This window comes from Hypanus sabinus, chromosome 5 (genome assembly GCF_030144855.1).
Source record: "Hypanus sabinus isolate sHypSab1 chromosome 5, sHypSab1.hap1, whole genome shotgun sequence".
NCBI classification, from domain to species: Eukaryota; Metazoa; Chordata; class Chondrichthyes; order Myliobatiformes; family Dasyatidae; genus Hypanus; species Hypanus sabinus.
The window spans coordinates 173,670,971-173,691,847 of record NC_082710.1 but is presented as its reverse complement, the minus strand read 5'-3'; the positions used below and the strand labels follow the sequence as shown (position 1 = coordinate 173,691,847).

At 46.1% G+C, this 20,877-nt stretch overlaps 2 protein-coding genes across 3 annotated transcripts in view; one reads left to right on the top strand and one right to left on the bottom strand.

The window, feature by feature from the left end:
- abhd16a (abhydrolase domain containing 16A, phospholipase) overlaps positions 1–20,877 on the bottom strand; it is a 125,428-nt gene that overhangs the window by 20,607 nt on the left and 83,944 nt on the right. For both annotated transcript variants that reach the window (XM_059970939.1, XM_059970940.1), the window contains 6 exons: positions 18,731–18,780; positions 17,967–18,090; positions 12,932–13,036; positions 5,694–5,757; positions 3,375–3,428; positions 1,851–1,913 (listed from right to left, as the gene is read on the bottom strand). In XM_059970939.1, coding sequence (XP_059826922.1) covers positions 1,851–1,913; positions 3,375–3,428; positions 5,694–5,757; positions 12,932–13,036; positions 17,967–18,090; positions 18,731–18,780 — 460 coding nt within the window. The remainder of the gene's footprint in view (positions 1–1,850; positions 1,914–3,374; positions 3,429–5,693; positions 5,758–12,931; positions 13,037–17,966; positions 18,091–18,730; positions 18,781–20,877) is intronic.
- LOC132394603 (uncharacterized) overlaps positions 1–20,877 on the top strand; it is a 207,577-nt gene that overhangs the window by 169,410 nt on the left and 17,290 nt on the right. The gene's annotated exons all lie outside the window — the stretch shown is intronic.

Genomic DNA, 20,877 nt, shown 5'->3' with positions numbered 1-20,877 from the left:
TTTCTCCCCTCCCCCTTCCTTCTTATTCCATTCCCATTCTGGCTCCCCTTTCACCTCTTCTCTTCTCACCTATCACCTCCACCTGGTTCACTCCTCCTTCCCTTTCTCCCATGATCCACTCTCTTCTCTTTGTCTTCAGCCCTTTGCCTTTTCTACCTATCTCTTCCCAGCTTCCTACTTCCATCTCCCTTCCCCCACACACCTAGCTTCACCTATCACCTTCCAGCCTGACCTCCTTCCCCTCCCCACATCTTCTAATTCTGGCTTCTTCCCCCTTCCCTTCCCTTCCAGTCCTGATGAAGGGTCTCGACCTGAAACATCAACTGTTTATTCATTTCCATGGATGCTGCCTGACCTGCTGAGTTCCTCCAGCATTTTGCGCGTGTGGCTCTGGACTTCAAACATCTGCAGAGTCTCCTGTGTTCAATTTTGGTCACCCCGCTCCAGGAAAGATGCCGTTAAACTTTGGTCTCGAGTTTACCAGTATATTCATTTTCTTTCTGCCTCTCTCTAATTAGATTTAGAGAAGGTTGAATTGAGGCTGTGCCAAAGGGAGACAGCCTGAAGAGAGGCTTCAGGGCCTGTGCTATAGGGAGAAGTAGGACAGACTAGGATTTTCTTCTTTGAAATGTAGGAGACTGGGAGATGACCTTATGGAGATGTGTAAATTCATGAAGGACATAAATAGGCTGAACACACAGTCTTTTTTTAATCATGGTAGGGAAACTAAAAACTCAAGGGCACAGGTTGAAGGTGAGAGGTGAAAGATGCGAAAGGGACTCGAGGGGACAACTTCTACATGTGGAGGGTGGTGGATACATGGAATGAGCTGCCAGAGAAAGTGGTTCAAGCAGTAACAGTAATAACACAAAATGTATTTGGACAGGTCCATGGATAGAGCAGGGGTTTCCAACCTTTTTTATGCCAGGGAGCCTTACCATTGACTGAATGATCTGTGGACCCCACATTGGGAAGCTCTGATTTAGAGGGATGTGGGCCATACATGGACAAATGAGACCAGCTTTGTGGGCATCACAGCTAGCATGGAGGAGTTGGGCCAAAAACCCTATTTCCATATTGGTTTACTCTATGACGCTGACAAGATCCACACTGCAACAACACCGACAATTGTTATGTCTGCCTACTTACTAACTGCACCTGCTGCATTCGTAGTTGATGTAATAAGGGTTCTGTAAGTCTATGGATAAGAAAGGCTGAGAGCAGGGATTCCCAGCCTGGAGTAAACAGACCCCTCAGTTAATGGTAGGGGTACAGGGTATAAAAAAAGTTGGGAACCCCCAGCTTAGAGGGATATAGGCCAAACATAGACAAACAGTCAGCATATCCAGTTGGACCAAAGGCCTGTTTCCTGTATGTACGACTCTAACATGGTACCAGAAGCTACAAAGTCAGGAACACGCAGCAGGTCGAGACGTAGATTTGATTTATCATCAAAGGCTCTAGCAACTTTCTACTGATGTACAATGGAGCGTTCGGACTGATTACATCACCATCTGGTATGGACGGGCCAACGCACAGGATTGGGAAACCTGCAGAGGCACAACCTCCCCATCATCGAGAAGGCAGTGACTCAAGAAGGAGGCATCCATCGTTAAAGATCTTCACCACCCGGGACATGTCTACTCATGACTAACATCAGGGAGAAGGTACAGGAGCATGAAGACCCATGTTCAACGATAGCCCTAACACTTCCTCAGGAAGAGGAGACGAGGCCTGGTGTAGATCTGTCAGGATAGTACCGAGAGGTGGGATAGGCCGGAGGGGTCGAGTGGCCTGCTCCTGCTTTCCTGAACTGATTGAGTAAGGCAAGACAGAAGTCAGGCTGTTACCTGAACTGGAGGAGCCTCAACAGGAGATTGTTGCCTCGGTTGGACATGACATCATCTGGAATCCTGTTGGAACAGGGGAGAGTACAACGGTTAGAGGCACAACTCGAAAACACAAGGCGGCTTTCCCTAGGGCTCCATCCACACTCCACCTCCCCATTTGCGCACCAATGATCTGGATGACAGAATTAATGGCTTTTAAGTGGAGGGGCAGGTAATGTTGAGGAAGCTTGGAGTTTGCACAAAGATTCAGACAAATTGAGAGGATGGATAGATAGATAGATCAATACTTTATTGATCCCAAAGGTAATACAGTGTCACTGTAGCGTTACAGGTGCACAGCCCACAATAAGACAATAATGCAGGAATCTCCGTAAACTATTCATTAATGTGTGCACACTCACACTGTCTAGTACTGTACAGTATTGCACAGGGTGTCCCTGAAAGCAGGGTATAGTAAAAAGAGCTGCTAAACAGAGCTTAACCAGAGCTCTGATAAACATGGGTTAATAACATTCATATATAGATTCACTCAATATAGAGCCTAATGGCCGAAGGTAAGAATGACGTCATATGACCTCGTAACCGTGCTGCTCTTTCATTCCTCTCGAAACGAATGCTAACTGCATTTGCCTTCCTCACCACAGACGCAGTCTACAAATTAACTTTTAGGGAATCCTGCACAAGGACTCCCAGGTCCTTATGTGTCTCAGTGTTTTGTATTTCTTCCCCATTTAGAAAATAGTCAACTGTTTCATTTCTTCTACCAAAGTACGTGACCATACACTTCCAAACTCTCTATTCCAACTGCCAATTTCTTTGCCTGTTCTCCTAATCTGTCTAAATCCTTCTGTAGCCTCTTTACCTCCTCAAAACTGCCTGCCTCTACACCTATCTTCATATCATCTGCAAACTCTGCAACAAAGCCATCAATTCCATCATCCAAATCATTGACATATAATGTAAAAAGAATCGGTCCCAATAGCGACCCCTGTAGAACACTACTAGTCACCGGCAGCCAATCAGAAAAGGCTCCCTTTATTCCCACTCTTTGCCTCCTGCCAATCAGCCACTGCTTTATCCATGACAGAATCTCTCCTGTAATATATGAGCTCATAGCTTGTTAAGCACCTCATGTGTGGTACCTTCTGAAAATCCAAGTACACAACATCAACTGATTCTCCTTTGTCTATCCTGCTTGTTATTTCTTCACAGAATTCCAAATGACTTGTCAGGCAAGATTTTCACATAAGGAAACCATGCAGACAACAGTCTACTTTATCATGTGCCTCCAAGTATCCTGAGACTTCATCCTTAATAATCGACTCCAACATCTTCACTGAAGTCAGACTAACGGGCCTATAGTTTCCTTTATTCTGCCTCTCTCTCCCTTCTTGAAGAGTGGAGTGACATTCGCAATTTTTCAGTCTTCTGGAACCATTCCAGAATCTAGTGATCCTTGAAATCTCTAGACTTCTGTGAAGTTGAGGAACTTTGTCTGCAATCTTGAACACGTGGTCTACTCACGTGGTAATGATTTCATCCTTGGTACGTCGGATCAGCACCACGGGACCCTGGAATCTGCAACAAGGAACAAAGCACATGGGATGAGGGGGAAGTTCCGAGTCTGCATGGGAAATGATTGATAATCAACCAGGGACAGACCTATCAGCCCACAACATCTGCTTCGAACACCTTCCCAAATTAACCTAGCCCCATGTGCCTGTAGGTGATTCAGATTCCTCCACTCCCAAAGTTCTGTCACCAAAAACCGTGACAAACGCCTACAGAAGCACAGTGGAGAGAATCCTAGCTGGTGGCATCACGGCCTGGTGTGGAATCATCAGTGCGCAGGAGCAGAAAAGCCTACAAAAAGCATTTCAAACTGCCCAGTCCATCACAGGGAAACTCCCCCCCACCCCCCACTGAGCACTTTCACATGGAGCACTGCCACAAGAAAGCAGCATCCATCATCAAGACCCCCATCTTCCTCTTCTTGCTACTAACATCAGGCAGCCCTAGGTCCCGCACCACCGGGTTCAGAGACAGCTATTACCTGACCACCATCAGGCTCCTGAACTGTTGTGGATAACTTCACTCACTTCCACACTGAACTGATTCCACAACCAATGGACTCACTTTCAAAGACTCATTATAACACATACCAATTTTTTTTTGTACTTTCACAGTTTGGTTTCTTCTGCACATTGGTGTTTGTCAACCTTTGTCTGTTTGCGTGTCGCTTCTTGTAAATTCTGTTGTATTTCTTTATATCCTGTAAATGCTGGCAAGGAAATGAATCTTGGGTAACAATGACATACTCTGATAAGAAATGAACACCCTGTAAATTCATGCACCAGCCTAAAAGCCTCTTAAAACATCAATGTCACATCGATGGCAGCTCGTTCCAGGTAAAAAAAAACTTGCTCTGCTCATCTTGTAACTTCCCCCTTCTCACCTTAAAGACATGCCCTCTAGTACTTGAGATTTCTACCCTGGGAGAAAAACTCTGACCTGCCAGAACTTTATTCTAGCACGTCTCTGCCTGCCTCCGATGCTCCACTGGGAAAACGGCCCAAGCTTCTACCCTGGGATTCCTCATTTCAGAAGTTAAATTAATGAGGGGGTAACTTTGGTGAGACATGGGAGAGTTTTACATGAATTAGAAGCAGAAAGATCACAAGTAGGTCGTGGCTGGGCTAACTTCAACCATAACCCCATATTCCAAAGTTCAAGTAAAGTTATTATCAAAGTATTCTTTACCACGGCCCTCCTCCTTCCCTTTCTTCCATGGTCTTCCACCCTCTCCAAGCGGATTGACCCTTCTCCAGTTCTTTATGTCTTTCACCTCTCAGCTTCCCAGCTCCTTCCTTCACTCCTCCCACCTATCTACCACCTTGTACTCCCTCTCCTCCTCCCCCCAACTTCTTACTCTGCTTTCTCCTCTCCCTCTGCAGTTCTGAAGAAGGGTCTTGGCCCAAAACGTTGACTGTTTACTCTTTTCCACAGACACTGCCTAATCTACTGAGCTCCCCCAGTGATTTTTGTATTGCTTCGGACTGCCAGTATCTGCAGATATTCTCCTGATTATAAGATTCATTTTCTTGCAGGTGTTCACAGTACGACAACGAACTACAAGAGAATTAATGAATGTCTACACACAAAGACTGATGAGCAACCAAAGGGTAAAAGAAGGTAAACTGCTAATTTATATATAAAAAAAAACAAATAAATAAATAATACTGAGAACATGAGGTGTAGAGCCCTTGAAAGTGAGTCCATAAGGTTGTATTGCGTGATCAGTTCAGTGTTGAGATGAGTGAAGTTAGCCACGGCAGTTCAGGACCTGATGGTTGTTGGATAATAGCTGTTCCCGAACATGGTGGTGTGGGACCCGAGGCTTCTGTACTTCCTGCCCGATGGCAGCAGCAAGAAGAGAGCATGGCGTCCACACCTGGTAACTTTCACCCACAACTCATTAAGCATCTTCCTTCACAGAGAGGATTCCAAGATATGGAGTCTGGAAATCCATGGAGGGAACCCCAGTGTTCAGGTCCAGCAAACTTATGGCTAGAATTCCACAGGTGGGGACCTGTACAATTCACAGAGGGAACTCCTGGGATCAGACCCAACAGGGTGGAGGCAGAACACCAAAGGTGACTGAGGTCACTGTAAACGTTGAACGCAGGCTCACCAGGGTCACAGCCATGATATCTCCTCCAAACACACCCCACACAGAGAGGAGCACTGGCTAATGCTATGAAAGCACTTCACCTCTTGGCCAGGCATGGATTTGGGGAGTGAGACAGGGACGGGGAGCCCATTCCTACACAGGGGCCAACTCACTTGCACAGTTGATCTGCATTGTTGAGGTTCAAGTAATCGCGAACTGTTCGAGTCACGAGACCTCCTGCAAGCAAGAAGAGAGAGTCAGCCTGAGAGACGAGGGCAACACAGCACAGAAACAGGCCCTTTGGCCCACCACTTCCATGCCAGCCTGTTTGTCCCGAGCTACATTAACCGATATCCACCACTCTTATATATACAACACAGGTCAGCACTGCTCAAGGTGTCTAAGCTAAACATGGTGACAAACTAAACCAAAATCTCTTCTGCCTGTGTGTGATTTATATCCCTCCATTCTCTGTGTACTCCTATGACTATCTAACAGCCTGTTAAAAACCACTATCATTAGACTATAAGCTTTTGGACCAGAATTAGGCCATTTGGCCCACTGTATTTGTTCTGTCAGTTGATCATGGCTGACCCAATTTTCTTCTCGGCCCCAATCTGCTGCCTTCTCCCCATATCCCTTCACGCACTGACCAATCAAGAATCAATCAAACTCTGCCTTAAATACTGCCTCCACAACTGCCTATGCCAAAAAATTCCAGATTCACCACTCCCTGGCTAAAGAAACTCCTCCTCACCTACATTCTAAAAGGACAGCCCTCTATTCTGAGGCTGTGTCCTCTGGTAATAAACTATCCTATCAAAGAAGACATCTTCTCCACATCCATTCTATCAAGGCCTTTCACCATTCGACAAGTTTCAATGAATCTCCTGAATTCTAGTGAATACAAGCCAAGAGTCATCAAACACTTTTCATGTGACAAGCCATTTAATCCTGGAATCATTTTCATTAACCTCCTTTGAACTCTCTCCAGTTTCAACACATCCTTTCTAAGATAAGAGGCTCAAAACTGCTCACAATACTCCAAATGAGGCCTCACCAGTGCTTTATAAAGTATCAACATTACATCTTCATTTTTATATTCTAGTCCCCCTTGAAATGAAAGCCAACATTGTACTTACCTTCACCACCACATACTCAACCTGCAAATTAATGTTTTTAGGGAATCCTGCACAAGGACGCCCAGTTACCTTTGCACATCAGTTTTTTTGTATTTTCTCTCCATTAAGAAAATAGTCAATCCTTTTATTTCTTTTACCAAAGTGCACAACCATACACTTCCCAACACTGTATTCCATTTGCCATTTCTTTGCCCATTCTCCTAATCTAAATCCTGCTGTAACCTAATTCCTCAAAACTACCTGCCCCTCCACCTATCTTCATATTGTCCGCAAACTTTGCAATAAAGTCATTAATTCCATTATCCAAATCACTGACATGTTACGTAAAAAGGATCAGTCCCAACAGAAACTCCTGTGGAACACCACTAGCCACCGGCGGCCAACCAGAAAAGGCTCCCTTTATTCCCACTCTTTGCCTCCTGCCAAGCAACCACAGAAACAGGTGACCCGTTTCCATCCAAGGGGTCAGTGTGGACATGGAGGATTACAAATACCTGGGGATACGAATGGACAATAAACTGGACTAGTCAAAAAACACTGAGACTGTCCACAAGAAGGGTCAGAGCCATCTCTACTTCCTGAGGAGACTGAGGTCCTTTAACATCTGCCAAACGATGCTGAGGATGTTCTACGAGACTGTGGTGGCCAGTGCTAACATGTTTGCTGTTGTGTGCTGGGGCAGCAGGCTGAGGGTAACAGACACCAACAGGATCAACAAACTCATTCGTAAGGCCAGTGATGTTGTGGGGGTGGAACTGGACTCTCTGACAGTGGTGTCTGAAAAAAGGATGCTGTCCAGGTTGCATGCCATCTTGGACAACGTCTCCCATCCACTCCATAATATACTGGTTAGGCACAGGAGTACATTCAGCCAGAGACTCATTCCACCGAGATGCAACACTGAGCGTCATAGGAAGTCAATCCTGCCTGTGGCCATCAAACTTTACAGCTCCTCCCTCGGAGTGTCAGACACCCTGAGCCAATAGGCTGGTCCTGGACTTATTTCCACTTGGCATAATTTACCTATTATTATTTAATTAGTTTCGGTTTTATATTGCTATATTTCTACACTATTCTTGGTTGGTGCGACTGTAACGAAACCCAATTTCCCTCGGGATCAATAAAGTATGTCTGTCTGTCTTTGTCCATGCTAGAATCTATCCAGTAATACCATGGGCTCATATGGGCTCATTAAGCCTCATGTGTGGTACCTTGGGAAAATCCAAGACAACATCATCAACTGATTCTCCTTTGTCTATCCTGCTTGTTACTTCTTCAAAGAATTCCAATAGATTTGTCAGGCAAGATTTCCCCTTGAAGAAACCATGCCTATTTTATCACTTGTCTCCAAGTACCCAGAAACCACATCCTTAACAATCGACTGCAACATTTTCCCAACAACTGAGGTCAGACTAACTGACGCATAATTTCTTTTCACCTGCCTTTCTCCCGAGTGACATTTCCAATTTTCCAGTCTTATGGAACCATTTCAGAATCTACTGATTTTTGAAAGATCATTACTAATTCCTCCACAATCTCTTCAGCCACCTTTTTCAGAACCATTGGGTGGACACCATCTGGTCCAAGTAACCTATCTACCTTCAGACCTTTCAGTTTCCCAAGAACCTTCTCTCTAGTAATGGTAATCACACACTTCACGACCCCTGACACCTGGAACTTCTCCATATTGCCAGTATCTTCCACAGTGAAGACTAATGCAAAATACATATTTAGCTTGTCCGTCATTTCCTTGTTCCCCCATTACTACCTCTCTAGCATCATTTTCCAGCGGTCCGATATCTGCTCTAACCTCTCTTTTACACTTCTAGTATCCTCTTTAATATTATTGGCCAATGTGACCAATTAACCTTGAACCTGCATGTTGCTCAGTCAGTCCGGACTGGGAACAGCATCTCCAACACCATCACACTGAGCACGGGGGCTCCCCAGGGCTGCGTGCTCAGTCCACTGCACTGTTCACTCTGCTGACCCATGACTGTACTGCAACACACAGCTCGAACCATATCATCAAGTTAGCCGATGACACGACCGTGGTGGGTCTCATCAGCAAGAACGACGAACGAGTCAGCTTACAGAAAGGAGGTGCAGCGGCTTACGGACTGGTGCAGAGCCAACAACCTGTCTCTTAATCTGAACAAAACAAAAGAGATGGTTGTTGACTTCAGGAGGGCACAAAGCGACCACTCCCCGCTGAACACTGACGGCTCCTCTGTAGAGATCGTAAAGAGCACCAAATTTCTTGGTGTTCACCGGACGGAGAATATCACCTGGTCCCTCAACATCAGCTCCATAGCAAAGAAAGCCCAGCAGCTTCTCTACTTTTTGCGAAGGCTGAGGAAAGTCCATCTCCCACCCCCCATCCTCATCCGATTCTACAGGGGTTGTATTGAGAGTATCCGGAGCAGCTGCATCACTGCCTGGTTCGGAAATTGCACCATCCCGGATCGCAAGACCCTGCAGCTGATAGTGAGGTCAGCTGAGAAGATCATTGGGGTCTCTCTTCCCGCCATCACAGACATTTACACTACATGCTGCATCCGCAAAGGAAGCAGCATTATGAAGGACCTCATGCACCCCTCAATCTCTTCTCCCTCCTGCCATCTGGGAAAAGGCTCCGAAGCATTCGGGCTGTCACGACCAGACTATGTAACAGTTTCTTCCCCCAAGCTATCAGACTCCTCAATACCCAGATCCTGGACTGACACCTTGCCCTACTGTCCTGTTTATTATTTATCGTAAATGCCTGCACTGTTTTTGTGCACTTTATGCAGTCCTGTGTAGGTCTATAGTCTGGTGAAGCTTTCTCTGTGTTGTTTTTTTTATTACGTAGTTCGGTCTAGTTTTTAGTACTGTGTTGTGGAACACCATGGTCCTGAAAAACGTTGTCTCATTTTTACTATGCACTGTACCAGCAGTTATGGTCGAAATGACAATAAAAGTGACTTGAGTTGACTTGACTTGCTGGATTGAACAACCAGAGGAGACCCAAGTGGACATAGGGAGAACATACAAACACCTTACAGACGGCAGCAGAAAAAGAACCCAGGCCACTGGCTACTTTACCAAGCTAGCTAGTCCCTCCACCAAGCTGGTCCCATTTGCCTGTGTTTGGCCTTTATTCCTGTAAACCTTTCCTCTCCATGCCATGTACTTACCCAAATAAAGGCTTTTACTATGCCTGCCCCAGCCATTTCTTCTGGCAGTTCATACACACTACCCGCTAGGTGAATAAGTCGCTAATCGAGTCTTTTTTAAATCTTTCCCTTCCAACCTTAAACCCATCTGAGGATACATACAGATCAGTCCACCTCTGAAAGCCCAAGCCTACGCCCGTTGTGAGAGGTGGGAATGGGCAAGGCTGGCCAATCCCCTGCACAGCGGATGAACAGGATTACAGAAATACTGATGAACTCCAACCATACCAATGACTTTGGACAATGGAGATGGGAGGTCATCGAGGCCTAAGCTCCACCAGGAGCTCAGGGAAAAGGAAAGAGGAACACAGATCACTCCATTACAACATTACCTTCAGGTATACAAGGGAAAACAGTAACAGGATGCAGAATAAAGTGTAAAATTTACAGGTAAAGTGCAGTGTAAATAGGCAATAAGGTGCAAGATCATAACGAGGTAGATCGCTAGGTCAGGTCTCCATCTTATTGTACTAGTGACTGTTCAAAAACCGTATAACAGAAGAGGAAGTGGGCTAAACACTGAGGTTGCAGAGTGTCAGTGTCACGAGCCCCGTGGCCTCTCTGGTTTGCCACACAGCGTTGAGCTTCTAGGGTTACTGAGCACCTGTATTTACTAATCATTATCTTAACTACAGCCATTAAGCCCTGGTGCTTTTGGTTTTATTGTCGTTTATTGTGACTGGCGTGTTTCCCGCATTCTTTGATTATTTAAAGAGGACTCTCGTTCACTGCCTCAGAGGATTCACTGTGTCGGAGAGAATGAATTCTCTCGCCTGCTGCTCAGTTGTTCCCCCGAGACTCTGTTGGTATTCCTGTGTCTAACCTACTGTTTCCGTCTCTTCATGACCCTGCTCTCCGCCGCTCCTCCGTCGTGAACCAGCCACCCTCCGCTCCTGGGTCCAGTCATGAGCCTGTTGCCCTCCGCTCCTGGGTCCAGTCATGAGCCTGTTGCCCTCTGCTCCTGGGTCAAGTGGTCGTCAGAGCTTCCTGTGACTGACAGCCTGCCATTCCACCGTACCTGGGTCCAGACCTCCAGACAGTTAGTCCAGGGCTTGGATCGATGGCTCAGTAATGACCCTGTGAACATGACAGAACCACTCCGATCAGAGTTCCCGTAACCACTGACCATCCCATGCTCCACAGGGAGAGACTGTCCAGGCTGGGCAGGGGCCGAGGGTACAGGTACCGTCTATGACAATAAAGGACCTGGACAGAGCGAGGAGAAAAGCCATGCTCCCCCACAGAAAGCATCCTGTCCGGACTCATCACAGCTTGGTGTGGCAACCACTCTGCCAGTGATGCAAGGAATGGCAGTGAGTTTGGACACAGCTCAGCACAACACAGAAAGCAGCCTCCCCTCTACAGATTCTGACTATACTCCTTGCTGCCTCAGGAAAGCAACCACCCACCCACCCTGGACACCCTCTCTTCTCCCCTCTTCCACGAGGCAGACAACAGAAAAGCCTGAAAGTACGTGGCACCAAGACAGTTTCTACTCCGCCATTATCAGGCTATCAAATTGTTCCCCAATGCAACAGATGGACTTTGACCTAACAATCTACCTCGCTGTGATCTTGCACCTTACTGTCGACCTGAACTGCACCTTCTCTGTAGCTGTTACACTTTATTCTGTATTGTGATATTGCTTTCCCATGTACTGTATAATGACCTGGTCCACACCAACAGCATGCAACACGAGCTGTGCACTGTACCTCCATATATGTTGCAACAATAAGCCAGTTACAAATCTAATTCCTTCAGGGGGAGGTCAGTGGTGGTCAACACAGATTGGTCTAGACTGGTAGATGCATTAGTGGGAAACTGGAAGAAAATTTAATTATACTCAACAACTGATGGACTCAGAATAGTGACAAGCTGGCCTCCACTCTCGTCGTTGGGGAGAAAGCCTGTCTGAGATACGGAAGTGCTGGGTGGTGAACTGTAGTTTGATAGGGGTGGGTGGGTGTGGAGTGAGTGTGGGGTTGGTGGGGGAGAAAGCCTGTCTGAGATACTGAAGTGCTGGGTTGTGAACTGTAGTTTGATAGGGGTGGGTGGGTGTGGAGTGAGTGTGGGGTTGTGGGGGGGGAGAAAGCCTGTCTGAGATACGGAAGTGCTGGGTGGTGAACTGTAGTTTGATAGGGGTGGGTGGGTGTGGAGTGAGTGTGGGGTTGGAGGGGGGGGGGGAGAAAGCCTGTCTGAGATACTGAAGTGCTGGGTGGTGAACTGTAGTTTGATAGGGGTGGGTGGGTGTGGAGTGAGTGTGGGGTTGGGGGGGGGGGGGGGAGAAAGCCTGTCTGAGATACGGAAGTGCTGGGTAGTGAACTGTAGTTTGATAGGGGTGGGTGGGTGTGGAGTGAGTGTGGGGTTGGGGGGGGGAGAAAGCCTGTCTGAGATACTGAAGTGCTGGGTGGTGAACTGTAGTTTGATAGGGGTGGATGGGTGTGGAGTGAGTGTGGGGTTGGGGGGGGGGGGGGGGGAGAAAGCCTGTCTGAGATACTGAAGTGCTGGGTGGTGAACTATAATTTGATAGGGGGAGGGGTGGGGGAAGAGAGTGTCTGTCTGAGTTGGTGCTGGGTTTGAATAACTGTAGTTTGAATAACTCTAGATCAAAGGACTCTGGTGCTTCTGCTCGCATGTCGAGGGGGTAGGAGTTCAGATGGGGGGGGGCGATGTTTTTGCTGCTGCTTGTGTGAAGGGAGCGGGGTTCAGAGGAGGGCTTTGGGGCCTCAATGTTTCTATCGTTCTGTGGGGCTTCTTCATTCGTGGATGTCTGTGAAGAGGACGAATTTCAGGTTGTATACTGGTAGAAAATGTACTTTGAAACTTTGAAGTGATGGGGCTCTAAGACTGTTAACAGGGCTCCTGTTAAAAACATGTCTGAATGAAGAGGTTCACCTTACAAGACAATGAACCCAGAGCTGACAACTATTATTGGCCAACTGGCCCTTCCTGCCTTGCCCCTTCCTCTTCAACGCCTTGCTGCTTCGCCCCATAGCTGCCGCATGATTTCTCTCCATTTCCAAAGGAGAGCAGGAGAGCTGAAAGGTTACTTACGGCAGCTCTCTGGCATGACCTTCAGGGCAAGGGGGACAAGGTCATCAAAGGACGCGTCCAGGATGAGGGCACGGATCTCTGGGTAGTTCATTGTGGCCCAGGTCGCTGGAAGAGAAAGCATCAGATTTAACAGCAACCCCAGCCCACATCACAGCCCTGACTGCTTCCAACCCTACACAGTTGAGTAAATTTCCGATAACCCCCCACCCCCTCGTTCGGAAATCCCAACGCTTCACTATCAAATCCACCAGGTTTTGCTTCCAATACCCATTCCCAATTCTCCAGGGCTACTTTTAAACATCTAGAAATTAAAGATTAGCTTTACCTGCCCGATGTACATCAAAACATACAATGAAATGAGTTGCTCTGCATCAAATCAAATCAGTTGAGAGCAGTTGGCAAGCGTCACCAACATAGCACACCTACAACTTACTAACCCTATCCGTCTAACTTTGGAATGTGAGAGGAATCGACAGCACCCAGAGGAAACCCACACGGTCACGGGGAGAACACACAAACTCCTTACAGACAGTGGTGGGAGTCGAACCCTGATCGCTGATGTTGCCAAGTGATTGCACTGACCGCTGCACTACGGGGCCAAGTAACCACTTTTTCCACGCTCACTTTTAATGTACCAGATAACTGTTCTCTGCTCCCTTTAGACACTGAGTCCCATCTCCCTCGCTCTCACTAAACTCACTAAGTCTGGTCTATATTACAGACCAGCTGAGGGTCCTGCTTTTGCACAATCTTTGCTTTCCACTCTATGGTATTATTCCTGTATTCATCATTCTTGTATAAAGTATGTATAATTTCTGTTCTGGATGTTGTTTACACCAATGCTGCTGTAAAGCAGAGTTATCAATGTACTGCAGCTCACCACACTTGACAATAAACTTCACTTCCCAAGCTTCTGTTAAACTCACTTGAACCTGATTCTCTGTGCTCACCTTAAACTAACTGGAGTCCCACTTCCCACATATTGTGCCCAGATTCACAAGCTCCCTTTAAACTGAACAGGAACGGGACCCCGTTCCGGTTCCCATTAAACTCACTGGGGCCGTCATTCCAGTTCCCTTTAAACTCGCTAGGACCCCCATTCCAGTTCCCCTTAAACTCACTGGGACCTACATTCCAGTTCCCATTAAATTCACTGGGCCGCCATTCCAGTTTCTTTTAAACTCCCTAGGACCCCCATTCTGGTTCACTTCAAACTCACTGGGACCCCTGTTTTAATTCTCTTTAAATTCACTGGGACCCCCTTTACAGTTCCCTTTAAAATCACCGGGACCCCCGTTCTGGTTCCCTTTAAATTCACTGGGACCCCCATTCCGGTTCACTTTAAACTCACTGGGACCCCCATTGCGGTTCCATATAACAATTACAGCACAGAAACAGGCCCTCTGCCCTTCTAGTCCGCACCGAACGCTTACTCTCACCTAGTCCCACTGACCCGCACTCAGCCCATAACCCTCCATTCCTTTCCTGTTCATATACCTATCCAATTTTACTTTAAATGACAATACTGAACCCGTGTCTACCGCTTCTACTTCTACCTACCACTCGCTGGGTAAAGAAATTCCCCCTTGTCTTACCCCTAAACTTTTGCCCTCTAACTCTCAACTCATGTTCTGTTTGAATCTCCCCTGCTCTCAATAGAAAAAGTCTATCCATGTCAACTCGATCTATCCCCCTCATAATTTTAAATACCTCTATCAAGTCCCCCCTCAACCAACGCTCCAAAGAATAAAGACCTAACTTGTTCAACCTTTCCCTGTAACTTAGGTGCTGAAACCCAGGTAACATTCCAGTAAACCTTCTCTGTACTCTCACTATTTTGTTGACATCTTTCCTATAATTCGGTGACCAGAACTGTACACAATACTCCAAATTCGGCCTTACCAATGCCTTGTACAATTTTAACATTGCATCCCAACTCCTATACTCAATGCTCTGATTTATAAAGGCCAGCATACCAAAAGCTTTCTTCACCACCCTATCCACATGAGATTCCACTTTCCGGGAACTATGCACCATTATTCCTAGATCACTCTGTTCTACTGCATTCTTCAATGCCCTACCATTTACCATGTATTTCCTATTTGGATTATTCCTACCAAAATGTAGCACCTCACACTTATCAGCATTAAACTCCATCTGCCATCGTTCAGCCCACTCTTCTAACTGGTCTAAATCTTTCTGCAAGCTTTGAAAACCTACTTCATTATCCACAACGCCACATACCTTAGTATCATCTGCATACTTACTAATCCAATTTACCACCCCATCATCCAGATCATTAATGTATATGACAAACAACATTGGACCCAGTACAGATCCCTGAGGCATACCACTAGCCACCGGCCTCCAACCTGACAAACACTTATCCACCATTACTCTCTGGCATCTCCCATCCAGCCACTGTTGAATCCATTTTACTACTTCAATATTAATACCTAACAAATGAACCTTCCTAAGTAACCTTCCGTGTGGAACCCTGTCAAAGGCCTTACTGAAGTCCATATAGACAACATCCACTGCTTTACCCTCGTCAACTTTCCTAGTAACCTCTTCAAAAAATTCAATTGTCAAACGTGATCTTCCATGCACGAATCCATGTTGACTGTTCCTAATCAGACCCTGTCTATCCAGATAATTATATATACCAACTCTAAGAATAATTTCCATTAATTTACCTACCACCAACATCAAACTGACAGGTCTATAGTTGCTAGGTTTACTCTTAGAACCCTTTTTAAACAATGGAACCACATGAGCAATACGCCAATCCTCCAGCACCATCCCCGTTTCTAAGGACATTTGAAATATTTCTGTCAGAGCCCTTGCTATTTCTACACTAACTTCCCTCAAGGTCCTAGGGAAAATCTTGTCAGGACCCAGAGATTTATCCACTTTTATATTCCTTAAAAGTGCCAGTACTTCCTCCTCTTTAGTCATCATAGTTTCCATAACTTCCCTACTTGTTTCCCTTACCTTACACAATTCAATATCCTCCTTAGTGAATAGCGAAGAAAAGAAACTGTTCAAAATCTCCCCCATCTCTTTCAGCTCCACACATAGCTGTCCACTCTGATTCTCTAAGAGACCAATTTTATCCCTCACTATCCTACTATACTATAACTGTAGAAATCCTTTGGATTTATTTTCACCTTACTTGCCAAAGCAACCTCGTATCTTCTTCTGGCTTTTCTAATTTCTTTCTTAAGATTCTTTTTACATTCTTTATATTCCTCAGGCACCTCATTTTCTCCACGCTGCCTATATTTATTTTAGATCTCTCTCTTTTTCCTAACCAAGTTTCCAATATCCCTTGAAAACCATGGCTCTCTCAAACTATTAACCTTTCCTTTCAACCTAACAGGAACATAAAGATTCTGTACCATCAAAATTTCACCTTTAAATGACCTCCATTTCTCTATTACATCCTTCCCATAAAACAAATTGTCCCAATCCACTCCTTCTAAATCCTTCCGCATCTCCTCAAAGTTAGCCTTTCTCCGATCAAAAATCTCAACCCTGGGTCCAATTCTATCCTTCTCCATAATTTTTTCCCTTTAAACTCACTGGGACCCCGATTCTGGTTCCCTTTAAACTCCCTGGGACCCCCATTGCAGTTCCCTTTAAATTCACTGGGACCCCCATTCTTGAACTCACTGGGACCCCCATTCCAGTTCCCTTTAAACTCACTGGGACCCCCATTCCGGTTCCCTTTAAACTCACTGGGACCCCCATTCCGGTTCCCTTTAAACTCCCTGGGACCCCCATTGCAGTTCCCTTTAAATTCACTGGGACCCCCATTCCAGTTCCCTTTAAACTCACTGGGACCCCCATTCCGGTTCCCTTTAAACTCACTGGGACCCCCATTCCAGTTCCCTTTAAACTCACTGGGACCCCCATTCCAGTTCCCTTTAAACTCACTGGGACCCCCATTCCAGTTCCCTTTAAACTCACTGGGACCCCCATTCCAGTTCCCTTTAAACTCACTGGGACCCCCATTCCAGTTCCCTTTAAACTCAATGGGACCCCCATTCCAGTTCCCTTTAATCCCACTGGGACCCCCATTTTTCACCTTTAAGTTCACAGAGATCAGATTCCTGCGCCCTTTAATGCAAAAGTCCCTGACACTGTTCTGATACTGACTCAGTGTATTCTCCCCTCATTGCCATCAACTTTCCCTCCCTCCCTTCACACCAGATTCTGCAGCTCACCATCAAACTGGGGACAATTTACTGAAGCTCATTATCTGATTAACAGCAGTAGAACTATTTTTCTGCTGTTTCTGATGTGTTTAAAGGAAGTCAGATCCAGTGTATGTAAAAAGACCATGATTTTGGGATGCAGGAGGAAACAGAAACACCGTCTTCATGGAGTGATGCCTCAGAAAGGCTGCATCCATCATTAAAGAAAGTATCACCCACTCTTCCCATTTCCCTCAGCATGGAGGAGGCACAGGAGCCTGAAGACATGCACTCAGTGTTTCAGGAACAGCTCCGTCCTCACCACCATTAGTTCTCTGAACAGACAATGAACTCATCTACACTATCTCACGTTTTTTGTCCTGATGAAAGGTCTCGGCCCAAAATGTTGACTGTTTTATCATTTCCAAAGTTGCTGCCCGACCTGCTGAGTTCCTCCAGCATCTGGTGTGATGCTCACTTTTTCTGCTTTCTTCTGCACTACTTCTTTAATTTCCCTGTATATATATCCTTGTTGGTAACTTTTAGTTTTTTACTCTTATCAATAGCAATGTACGGCTGCCACAACACAACAAATTTCACGACATACGCCGGTGATATTAAACCTGAATCTGATTCAGATTCACTGGCTGGGGTGGGAAGAGCCTACACGGTCACAGGGAGAACACGCAAACTCCTCATATATAGAAAGCGCTTAGCGCCCGAGGTCAGGATTGAACCCAGACCAGCGGATCTGGAAGCCAGCAGCTCTACCCGCCATGCCGCAGAACCGTCACGGGATCACAGCGGAGCCGAGAAGTAGGAGGAGCAGCAGGGACCTGTGAATCCACCAATCGACCAGGCGTACAGGATGATGTCCTCGATGCGGAAGTTGAGGCGATGGATTGCATATTGTATCACCACATCCATGGCGTTGGCCTCGTTCTGGGGGAAGGGTACGCCCTAGGATGTCAAACAAGGCAGGAGTTAACGACAACTGCACCTCTGTCACACAGCAAAAGAAAACCCCACTCGCATTTGCCCCTGCTGAGTGGGAACGGCAGAGAATTTCAGGGGGTGTGGGTGAAACAACCAATACAAATTAATTGGCACACTGCCAAATGGAATGAAGTTTGAGGGTAGTGAGGTACTGTCAGTAACTGGTTGTCACAGAATGAGAGGTGCAGACGAGGTGGGGGTGCCGGGGCAAGGATGGAGAGGTTTTCAGCAGCAAATGGGAGGAAGTAAATGGAGGGAAACAGAAAAAAGATGCGAGGGAGAGTGTGTAAGGAGCAGGAAGCAAGAGGCAGCCAGGTGCTAAAGAAAGAGAAGGGGCAAAGACAGCAAGAGGGAGAGGGCAGGAAGGAGGTGAGAGGGAGGGAGAGGGCAGATAGAGAGAGAGGGAGCAGAGAGAAAGGGGAAGAGGGAGGGCAGACGAAGGGAGAGGGAGGGGAGGGAGTAGGTTGAGGGTGAGGCAGAGTAAAATGCAAGGGGACAGAGAGAAGGTGAGTGGGGAGGGAGCTGAGCAGGAGAAGAGATTTGAAAGGAATGGGGGACATTATTAAATTCTTTAATCACAGTTCCTTGCGGTTCCCCCGCTCACCGTGCTGCCTGCAAACCCGGGGTGATTCCATCCGAGGACTGAATAGCCAGCTGTGAAAATCAACAACAACTGGAAGTCAGTAACAGATAATCTTTCCCTCTCTCTCTCCCTCACACATGCACACACACAATCAATCAGAGCACAGGATGCATGCAAGTGACACAATCACTAATTCAGCTCTTTAAATCTGCTACCCAACCAGCCCCTCTCCCTGCCGCTCTTTTCCGTGATTGCCGTCATTTTTCCTTTACAGTGTGGATAAACAAACCCTGTGCTTGTAATATATCTCAGAACTGTTTTTCCTCGAGTAGTGAACTGATGGAATTCTCTGCCCAGTGAAGCATTGGAGGCAACCTCAGTAAATATATTTAAGACAAGGTTGGACAGGGTTATGGGGAAAGGGCAGGTAGATGGAGATGAGTCCATGGCCAGATCAATCATGATCTTATTGAATGGCAGAGCAGGCTCGATGGGCCAAATGGCCAACTCCTACTCCTTATGTTCTTCAGGTTGTAAACTGTCTATTTTGATAATAAATGTGCTTTGAAATGTATAAAAAAAAACACGAAATGCTGGCAGAACTCAGCAGGCCGGACAGCATCTATGGGAGGAGGTAATAACAACGTTTCGGGCCGAAACCCTTCATATATGTTTTCTGATGATACAGCACTAGGGGGCAGTGTGGGCTGCAATTAGGGATAGGGAGGCAGCAGGGCGATAACTAGCAGGTCCCTTACTGAGGAAGAACAGGCTGGATTTGAGACGATAGAAAAATAGGGTGCTCTGTTGGAAGGAAGGATTAGATTGATCTGAGATGAGACTAAAAGGTCAGCACAACATCATGGGCTAAAGGGCCTATACTGCTCTGCTTTATGTTCTAATAAGCTAATTCTGGGATAGGTGGCATGACCTATCACAAACAGTGAGTGAAATTACAATTATATTCTTTGGAATTTAGAAAAATGAGAGATCTTATGGAAATATGAGATCCTTAGGGAGAAGGATAGAGCAAGTATCAAGATGTTTCCACTCGTGGGAGAATCTTGAACAAGGGGACACGGTTATGAGATAGAGGGGTAGTCATTCAAAATCGACTGCATAGGGCAGTGAACTCCAGAACTTTCTACTCCAGAGGATCGTGGATGTTAACTCACCAAGAGTATTTCACTGGAATTAGAATTGTTTCCTTACTGTCAGGTGTACCGAGATTAAATAAAAAATTCAGACAGAATAGATTATTATACATGCATTCAGGTAGAACAAGGTAAAACAATACAGAATAAAGTGTAACAACTACAGAATAAAGTGCAGTGCAGGCAAACAGTACTGCCATCAGAGAGGAGGTAAAGGAGCCTGAAACACACATTCAACATTTTAGGAACATCTCTTCCTTTCTGCCATCAAACTTCTGAACCCATGAACACCGCCTCCATATTGAAGGGTCTCGGCATGAAACATCACTGATACTAAACCTGATTCAATGGTGAAAGATCATAACGAGGTACAGAGAAGACAGCTGAATTCAGGTTAGTGGGAACTGGCACATAGGAGTTGAGATCTGGGGTATATTGAGAAGTAGGGTAGGCTTGAGGGGGTCAAAAGGCCTATTTGAGGTCCTACTTTCTCCTGTTGCATCAGTGCCAGAAAACTTATTGGAGATGATTCTTATAGAATCTTGCTTCCCTGCAAGAGCTCTGTGTAGATTTGCCTAATGCTGGGGAGGGCGTTACCAAGTCTATTGTGGGTAAAACCCTCCCAACCACTAAACACATCTTTAGGAAAGCAACATCCATCATCAAGGACCCCCAATGACCAGGCCATGCTTTCTTCTCACTGCTACCGTCAGGAAAAAGGTACAACCCACAACCACCTGGTTCAGGAGCAGTTATTACCCCTGAACCATCATGCTCTTGAACCAGGTGGGATAACTTCACTTGCCCCACCATTGAACCAAATGGTGAGTCCCAAAGCTATGGACTCATTTTCAATGACTCTTCATCTCATGTTCTTAATATTTATTGTTTATTTATTTATCATTATTATTTCTTCTTCTTTTGTATATGCACAGTTTGTTCTCTACCCCATTGGGTGTGGTCCTTCATTGACTCTATTATGCTTTGTGGAGTTAATGAGCATACCTGCAAGAA